The 9,273-nt window shown below is 52.0% G+C and overlaps 1 protein-coding gene across 1 annotated transcript; it reads right to left on the reverse strand.

Annotated features, from left to right (window-relative positions):
- Positions 1-1,292: 1,292 nt before the first annotated feature.
- On the reverse strand, positions 1,293-5,551 carry Dusp26 (dual specificity phosphatase 26). The gene is made up of 3 exons (XM_038329147.1): positions 5,331-5,551; positions 3,343-3,557; positions 1,293-1,492 (listed from the first exon to the last, which is right to left on the reverse strand). Exons 1-3 carry the CDS (start codon positions 5,549-5,551, stop codon positions 1,293-1,295), a joined length of 636 nt encoding a protein of 211 aa, XP_038185075.1.
- Positions 5,552-9,273: the final 3,722 nt, after the last annotated feature.

A 9,273-nucleotide genomic window follows, 5' to 3' on the forward strand; every position in this document is an offset into this window, starting at 1 on the left:
TACGTTTCACTTGCACGTCTGTCTATCCTCTTTTCCCATTCTGACAGATACTGAGCACACTTTTTGCTTGCTTGCTTGCTTGATTGCTTCCTTCCTTCCTTCCTTCCTTCCTTCCTTCCTTCCTTCCTTCCTTCCTTCCTTCCTTTTCTTTTTCTTTTTTTGGGCAAGAGTTGTGGTGGTAATCTGGCAGTTGAGATAGCATGCTGTCCTTCCTGGATGTCTGACATTTTTTATGAAGTTTACCAATGTTACATTCCTCTAAGGGAAACCTGGAAGGATTTAAAAAGAAACACTGTCCCTTAATACTTTGGCTCTGGAAGTAGGGCACTTAGGGCTGATCTTGATTTAAGATTGATATTCTGTTGTTTTATCAGCCCGAGGGGGACAGACGGACATATCCTTGGAAGATGTAAGATATCTCTTCTGGGCAGCATCCAGAAGCCGCTGCGACCTCAAGATTTTAGTCCTCTGCTGTCCCCTTGTGGACAAGTTAGGAATAGCGCTTTGAGATTTCAGTAGGGCTAGGTAAGACTTGGTGGAGGGTTAATGAGTAGGTAAGGGAGACTGGGGTGCCCAGAAGAGAGGGGTCAAACTGTTGATGATGCAAAGACACTCTCGTCTTTTTCAGATCTTTATTTTTACTCCAGACACAAGGTTTTCAGTGAGAATATGACCACCTAAAGACTCACAGCCATTCACCGGTGTCCCTCCTTTGACCTTGAGCAGCTCCCTTGGGGTGTCATGTCAGCCCTCCCACACCTCCTCGTCCTAGAGTTGCACGCCTGTAGGTTTCTCCCTCTGGCTTTGTGGCTTCCACACCACTCCATCCCCGACTCTTTCTCCACTGTTTTCTGCAACCTGTCTACCTTCCTTTACATCCCTGCTGCTGCATGCTGACACCCCCGGGACCCCACACTGCTCAGGTACTGCACAGCAGTGGTCCCTTTGTTTGGAATGTGAGAGAGGGGAACACTTGCACACAATGAGGGGAAGGGGTTCTGAGTCACTGGGCCCACCCCGTTGGAATCTGATGCTGTCCTAATCGTAGAACTGGCTTCTACCTATAGCCTAGCCATTTCCTTCCCGGGTTAGCAGCCCCCACCTACCACACTGCCCAACCTGGCTCTCCATCCCCTTCCACAATGAGGACAGAGTGGCCTGGGGGCCCTTCCCTCTCCTGCCACTGAGGGAGGATGGGTTGTCTGGCCTTTCTACCTCCTGCCACCTGGGTCTCCTCTTCCCAGCTGGGAGCCAGGAAACCACCCAGGAACCTGGCCCAATTTCCCTTCCCCTCATGCCTCCAGACCCTGCCGCAGCCTCCGGTCCAGGGCTAGGAGCTGCCTCAAGAATCCCCGGTTGGGGATGATGCCGCGGTGGTCCTTGACTTTCTTGATGGCCTCCACAAGGGTGAAGTGGTGGTACAGCATGAGGTAGGCCAGCACCAGGGTGGCCGATCTGCTCACTCCCACAGCACAGTGTACCAGGATCTTCCCTGTGGAGAGGAGGCAAAGAGACATCCGAGAGACTGCTGAGTGATGGCCTGGAGGAGGCTTGGGAAGAGGTCAGCGTAAGAGGGTAAACCGAGGCACGCAAAGGTAGGGATGGATGAGGATGAGTGGGGTGTACAATGTTGATCCTGGGCTAGTGAGATGCCTCAGCAGGGAAGGACATTTTACATGCAAGCCTGATGATTTGAGTTCTGGCCCCAGAACCCGTGTAAAGATCAGAGAGACCTGACTCCACAACGTTGTCCCCTGACTTTCATAGATCTACCAGGGCACATAATGAGTGCACACCACACACACACACACACACACACACACACACTCAGTAGCAGAGTGTGTGCTTAGCATGTGCAAGGCCCGGGGTTCGATCCCCAGCACTTCCAAACAAATAATGAAGGTCCCTGGCAAAGGGGAGAGACCTGGGCAGAACAGGATGGAGAAGGAATTCTGAAGTTTAGTGTTCATGAACCTGAGCAGAGCTCAGCGGTCCCGTCTCATTCTTGCTGCAAACCAAAGCTTTGAACAGAGCAGGGACTCCGCTGACATTGGATGCATCAAGAGGAATCATTCAATGTTGAATCTAGCCTGTCTTAGGTCTTCCCCAACCCTCCTTCTCTGTACATGTGTATAGTGGATGTGTGTGTGTGTGTGTGTGTGTGTGTGTGTATGTGTACACAGATGTGAGTGTGCTTGTGGAGGCCAGAAGTCAATGTTGGGTGTCTTCCTTAGCGTTCTCATCTTATTATTATTATTTTTTTTTTGACTTAGGCTCGGCTCTCTTGCTGAACCTGGCGTTTGCAGAGCAGGCTAGACAGGCTGGCCAGCAAGCCTGAAGAGACTCTTAAGCTTTTCCTCGCCAGCGCTGGGAGACAGGGCCCTTGTATGGCAAGTTCTTTCCCTTCGGAGTCATCCCCTCAGTTCCTCCTTAATGCTTCTTTTGGTGCTTGAATTTTTGGTATTTGAGGCTGGGTCTTGCTATGCTGCCCAAATGAAGCTTGAGCTTTTGTTCAGATAGGGCCTCAGCCTCTGGAGTAGTTGGGACTACGGGCATACTGCATCACACCCAACTTCCCCACCCTTCTATCTTGCTTTTTCTCCACTGATTATATTTTCTCTCTCTATATGGTTGCCTCTTGCTATTCAGAATGAGTAGATTCCCAGAAAAGCCTTCCCACCACCAACCCCCATGGATGCTCAGTCCCCACATATAAAATGATCCAGCAGTGGCATACACCCTGCCCTCTTGTATGTGTTTGATGATCCCGGATTTTTATGTCCACTAATGTAATGTAAATTCTCTGTAGATAGTTGTTACGCTATATTGTCCATGGACTAATAAAAAGAAGTCTAAACACATTCTGTATGTACGTCCACCCCAAACATTTTCAGTCTGTGGTTGGTTGAATCCAATGATGCAGAACTTGGCAATACAGAGGGCCAATGTCATCCCCTCCCCCTTCCACCTATAGCTTTAGCCTGGCAATGGTGGCACACGCCTTTAATCCCAGCAATCCTGAGGCAGAGGCAGGCAGATCTCTGTGAGTTCGAGGCTGGCCTGGTCTACAAGAGCTAGTTCCACATCAGGCTCTAAACAAAAATGTAAAAACTACACCATTCATATCCTCAGCATCCAGGAGTAGCTTCCCACCTTCAATGAGGCCCTCATCGCTTTTCAAAACAACCTCGAGAAGGATGACTGAGAGAACATTTTTCCTTCCTTAGCTCCGGTTCCTAAGCAGTTGGTCTCATCGCCAAGTTCTTGCTCCATCCGTGAACCCTGGGGCTTCTGAACACTGTACCTATTGCTCTCCCCCCGCCTTTCTGCATTCTCTCCTACCTCCTGGCTGGCTCAGTGCCCGATGGATGAAGTCCGCAGCCGTCTGAAAGTGGATGCTCATGTCAAAGGCTGGCGAGTCATGGGCCTCGACACCCAGGTAGCGGATGCCCAGTCCCTCGTAGGCCTCCGGGGTGCCTCTCCACCTGCTGTGTGAGGCATTGAGGACATGGGTGATGCCCAGGCGACGGAGCTCACGGCGGTTGTTGGCCATGTCCCTGTGTTAAACAGACATTAGAAGGGAAACGGGGAAGCCAAGACGCCAGAAAACTTCAGCCTAGATACTGTTGTTGGCTACAAACCTCCACGGTACTCACTAATGCCCTAGATCAGAGGAAGGTGGCAGACATGGTGTTTGAGAGGTCTGAAAATGATTGGCCTAGGGAAGAGTCTGAGGGGGTTTGATTACAAGATGACTGTAATCAAATACTGGTACTGCTCCAAGGAAGTGGAATTTTCCTTCTCTGTCAGGCTCTAAAGGGTGGACCCAGGATCAAGGGATTCAAGATCCCGGAAACCAATGCCGAGGTTTCACGTGGGACAGTGCATCATATTAAGAGAGAACTCTAGCGGAGCCAGGTTAGAACACTTCAAGAAAGTAATTTTCCTGCCACCAGGGTGTCCAGGCAGAGAGAAGTCCTCAGTGGACAGAGCCTGGAAACTGGAGGGCTGTGTGCATCAGGGAGTTGTGGGCCCAGCTCCTATTTCAGGTCTTAGCTAGGGCTATGTGGGTAATTTCACAGCAGCGTGTGTACCCAGTTTGTGCAGTACTTGAGATTTGGTTCCCAGAACCAATAAACAAATGCAGGGTCTGGAGAGATGGCTCAACAGTTAAGAGCACTGGTTGTTCTTCCAGAGGTCCTGAGTTCAATTCCCAGCTCCCACATGGCAGTTCACGACTGTCTATAATTGGAGTTCCATGGGATCCAATGTGTTCTTCTGGGGTGCAGACAGACATACATGCAGATGAAACACCCATATGCATAAAACACACAAATAAATAAGTGCATGCATGAATAAATAAATCCCTGATAAACCCTAGATTATATGGGTCTGCTTTATATTCTCCTGGACACCTAGAAACCTCTTCTGCTTGCTAGTTACTCTAGGGCTCTGTGTACTCTATCTATAGTCATCCTCAGACACCATCTGGCCCACACCCTAGCGACTTAGTGGTAGAAACCCCTCAGACAAGTTGGTCAGATACTAGCCTAGCCGAGCCATCTAGAAAGGCCACCGAACCCAACCCACAAACTGTTGGCACTCCTGTTTCTAACCTGGGTGACCTTGGTTCAGTCACAACTTCTCTGAGCTCCCCTTTCCTCCTCTGTAACCCAAGGAGAGGACTCCCTCCCCCAGCTCACAAAGCAACCAGGAGGATTAAGGGGAGGATTAAGATAAAAAGAAAAAGCTCACATATTAGGGAGTGTGCCCCCTTCAATGGCTCTCTCTTCATGACCCTGGACTGTGGTGGCTTCGCTGGGTCTCCCTTTCAGTTTACTGTCTACCGTTTCTGTCTTAGTGACTACCTTTTCTCAGAGCCACGCCCCCATAGCTGGAAGGTCAGAACAACCTGTCTGGTCTATACTGTTGGCGTTTCATATGAGATCTTTTCTACATGAGTACCACAATTTCCTCAACAGAGTTTCTCTGTCCAGAGTGGAGTATTTTAATAAATCCACCCCCCAAATCCCTCAAGCCCTCCAGCTTCTACTCTTTGTTCATGTGCCTACTCCCTTCACTCTTCAACCTGGAACTGGCAAGGTGAGTCCGTGTCTGCCTGCCACCTTTCTCCTTGTACACACACACACACACACACACACACACACACACACACACACGCACGCACATACTCAGGCCTGGTCCCTCTGCCACCTTTCTCCTTGTACACATACACACACATACATACACACACATGCATGCACATGCACACACACACACGCACACATGCACACACTCAGCCCTGGTTCCCCTTGCTGCCCATTACATACTGGTCTCCAAGGTAGAGGCCTGGCCAGACCTCGTCGGCATGGTTACAGGCCGTCTTGCCTGTGTAGAGGAGCCTCTCCAACTCAAAGACGTTGAGGAAGGGATGGTGAGCGGAGGACATCTCCTCTAGGCTCCCTCGAGTACGAACAGGGGACCTTGAGCTGCTGCGGGAGAAGCGGGCCATAAACGTCATGGAGGCCCAGAGCCAGTTACCAGGACACATTTTCAAGGTGGCAGGAGCTGTGGCTTGAGGGATGGTGAGCTCGGTCACCAGGAAGCTGTAGCTGTAAGCAAAGGAAGGTTGAGTGAGTCCAGAAAAGCTATTTCCTTTCCTTCCCACGGGGCTGGGTCTGGAGGAGTAGGCCCTTAAGCAACAGAAGGCAAGGCTAGCCTAAGCGCTTAAATACCTCCTTTCTCTAGCTGCTGTGGGTCCCTCCACTAAGCTCTGGCTCTGTCACCCAAGGAGGTGGGAGTCACATGTCCTTGTTTACGAGGAGTTGCCCAGCTGCTGTTTCTCCTCTATCTCCCCACCCCCACAGCCAATAAACCCAGAAAGACACACACATACGTTGGACACTTTGGTGCTTCTACACACTGCCGGGACACTTGCCAGCCCAAATCTGGGTCTCTTCTGGCTGGGGTTATAGACAGAGCATCTAGGGAACTGGGGATAGGGATGGAAGCGGAGGTAGAGCCAGCCAAAGAGAATTATCAGGAAGATAACAGCAGCTGGGACCATGACATATGCCAGACATGCCTCCTGGGTACCGGAGAGATGAAGTACCTTAACCCATCCCTGCCCTGCTTGTGGCCAAGCTTGTCACGGGGAAGGCAATCAGGAGGGCGAGAGTAGGGAATGATACAAAGAGGAAAAGGGACTTTGGGGAAATCCTTGCTGACTGTGAGAGCCGCTGGAAGAAGGCTTCAGGCTGTGCACACAAGCCTGTGAGTGGGAGGAGCAAGCCCCTCCTTTGGCTAAACCTCATCTCTAAGGAGAGAAGTCTGAGTCAAAGCAGGGTTGGAGCTTTGTGTGTGTATCTGGTGGGGGTGGGGTAGAAGTGGGAGAAGCAAGCGGGAGATGATGGGGTGGGGAAGATAAGAGATCCCACAGGCCCAGGGGCAGCTGAGAGGCTCAGAATGGTCACCTTTGCTGGTGGTGGTGTCAACTGATCCTGGACACTACATGGAGCAGTGTCAGCCATGAGGGGCCTAGCAGGTGCGTCTCAGAGTACCTGTAGAGAGCGGGCCCTCGGGAAAGTGGGCTCCTGCCTGAGCCTCCCAGCTGAGGAAGCTTGTCTTTGAGGCTTGCCCTAGGACATTTGGGCAGCCTGACAACTATAGGAGACCCCTGGTCTTCAATTCCAGCTGTGGTCCTGTCTTTTTGCAAGGGTGGGCTAACCTGCTGAATTCCCTTTATTGCCGTCTGCCTTAGGGACTTCAACGGAATGTCCAGCAGTAAGAAGCCATGTTGGCCCATGGCCATACAGTGATTCCCATCTCATACTCCCAGCCAGGCCTCTCTCTCTCTTCTCCCAGGGTCAGGAGCCACCAATCTCCCAGGAAACACCACAGAGTAGGACAGGGGGATTGCTCCTAGTAAGGGATGAGTGCATATTCAGGAGTTCAGAAACAGGTAGGTTTTCAAAGGCTGGGTTAGAAGAAGCACAGAAATCTAGCACTAGAGTAGACACAGCCACCACCACCACCACCACCACCACACCTACCACCCCTAACACCTACCTCTCCTCCTGGGCCTCAAAGACACCCCCTCCCCACCACCACCACCACCACCACCACCACCCCTACCCCCCTCCACCTACCTCTCCTCCTGGGCCTCAAAAACACCCTCCTCCCCTTCACCACCACCATCAACAACAACAACCACCTTCCTCAGAATAGATTCCTTAGTGATGATGAAAGGCGGGGAGCTGGGAGGAGAGCTGAAGCAGAGAGCAACATTCCTCGGGTCTGGGTCTGTTCCTCCTAATGTTGAGGAGCCTGGCTCAATCCCTGGGCCTTCTCCAATCCCATTAAACCGGCCGCCAGAGGCTCCGGCCCCTGCCCCCCTCCCTGCATCTGCTGTCGCGGTAGTAACAGGTTCCTGGCTGTCGCCTTAGCCCTGTGACAATCCAGACAGTCAGGCACCGAGGATAAACGAGACGCGTGGCAATGCCCCTGTGTCTCTGTTCCGCCCCGACCCCCGTCCCCTCGCCCACACGGCCTTACCTCCTGGTCGCGAGGGTCTCAGATCCCGAGGTGGCCTGCGGGCTCCCGCAGTCCGGCGCCCATGACTCCTGCGCGGTTCCCCGCCGCTGCTCCGCCGCCCCGGAGCGCAGGTGGATCGCAGCTATTTTTAAGCCATGACACGCACATCGAAGCAGGTTCCTATCGGTGTGCGCCCTGGTGACACCCAGGGACACCGTCGCACGCAACGGTGGGAGCCGCCACACCGCAGCGACAGAGCCCGCCCCTGTTTACAGCCCCGCGCAGCCCCGCAGCCCCGCCTCGTCCGCTCGCCAGGGCTGCTGCCTGGCAGGCCAATGGCAAAGCCTTGTGCAAGCCTTCTTCGGCAGGGTCTTCACGCTGCTCCCTCTTCCCAGACAGAATTAATGAGTCACAGACAGGGCCTGCTCTCCTCATCTGTACACTCTCTCTAGAGAACAATCCTCAGCCACCCTTACTATTAATAGCGTTTGCCATATGCTAAGCGCTTCACCTGTCTTAGAGAGTGTTATACTCATCAGCAGGCGTCTTCATCTGCATTTTGTGAAGGAAGAGACCGAAGTATAGAGAGGCTAAGCCCAGATCACCAGCTAGGCATTGGCAGAGCCGAGCTTCCGACGATGGTGGCGAGACGCTGAAGTCCATGTCATGACCTGTCCCAACTGTGCTTCTTCCATAAGGAGTATGCATCTTGGGGTTCATTCAGAAAGCCACTTCTACGTGTTCAGTGCACGGTGCCCTTCCTTATCCCGGAAGAAATTAATCTTCATTTCTTTCTCACAAGCTTGTCTTTTGGTGGTGTTCACCAACACCTGCTTCTCTGTGGGTCAACACGGAGGTCTTAAGCATTCTGAGTCAAGGTCGGTATTGCCTTTCCTAAATGTCTCCCTCACTGCTTGTCTGAGGGTTTCTTTTGCTGAGATGAAACAAACACTATGACCAAAAAGCAAGTTGGGGAGGAAAGGGTTTATTTGGCTTTACACTTCAACAGCACTGTTCATTATTGAAGGAAGTCAGGACAGGTGCTCAGACAGGGCAGGAACCTAGAGGCAGGAGAGGATGCAGAGGCTATGAATGGATGTTGCTTACTGGCTTGCTCCCATGGCTTGCTCTGCCTGTTTTCTTATAGAGCCCGGGACTCCCACCAGGGATAGTTCCAGCCATGAAGGGCTGAGCCCTCCCCCATCAATTACTAATTAAGAAAATGACTTACCGACTTGCCTATAGGTCAGTCTTATTGGAGGCATTTTCTCATTAAAGGTTTCCTCCTTTTCAGGTGACTTTAGCCTGTGTCAAGGTGACACAAAACCACCCAGCATGCTGCATAGGATGGGGAACAAGAAGGAAGGTGATCAGATGGTGCCTTTGGGAAGCAGGCAAAGCTCTAGCTGCGTCCTGGAAGGAAGGCAGGAGCCAGGTAAAGCAGGGGTAGGGCAGATAGGATGTGAAGACAGTAAGAGCTACGGTTGAGGTTAGGAGCTGGAGCATCCCCAGTTGGGAGAATAGATGAGACTGTATCCGTGAGCCAAAGGAAGCGTCACCAGGCACAACCCCAGCTGCCCCAAGTCTTGGAGACAGGTAGGCACCCCCATAGGCTGCCATTTGACCCAGCAGGTAGCTTACATCCTGTCCTTTTCTTCCCTAAAGAAGCAGGCTTTCATTTTAACTTGCTCCGCCTCTCCTTGTCCTTTTTCATCATGGCATTTTGCATAGAGGCGAAAT

This window comes from Arvicola amphibius, chromosome 4 (genome assembly GCF_903992535.2).
Source record: "Arvicola amphibius chromosome 4, mArvAmp1.2, whole genome shotgun sequence".
NCBI lineage: Eukaryota > Metazoa > Chordata > Mammalia > Rodentia > Cricetidae > Arvicola > Arvicola amphibius.

What these genes read in the sequence shown, in the direction of transcription:
- Dusp26 (XM_038329147.1), bottom strand. Translation starts at nt 5,551, where the DNA reads ATGTGTCCTGGTAACTGGCTCTGGGCCTCCATGACGTTTATGGCCCGC. An exon ending in GGCCTCTACCTTGGAGACCA is followed by an intron (nt 3,558 to 5,330) that starts GTATGTAATGGG and finishes TGTTTAACACAG; the next exon opens with GGACATGGCCAACAACCGCC. An exon ending in GGCACTGAGCCAGCCAGGAG is followed by an intron (nt 1,493 to 3,342) that starts GTAGGAGAGAAT and finishes TCCTCTCCACAG; the next exon opens with GGAAGATCCTGGTACACTGT.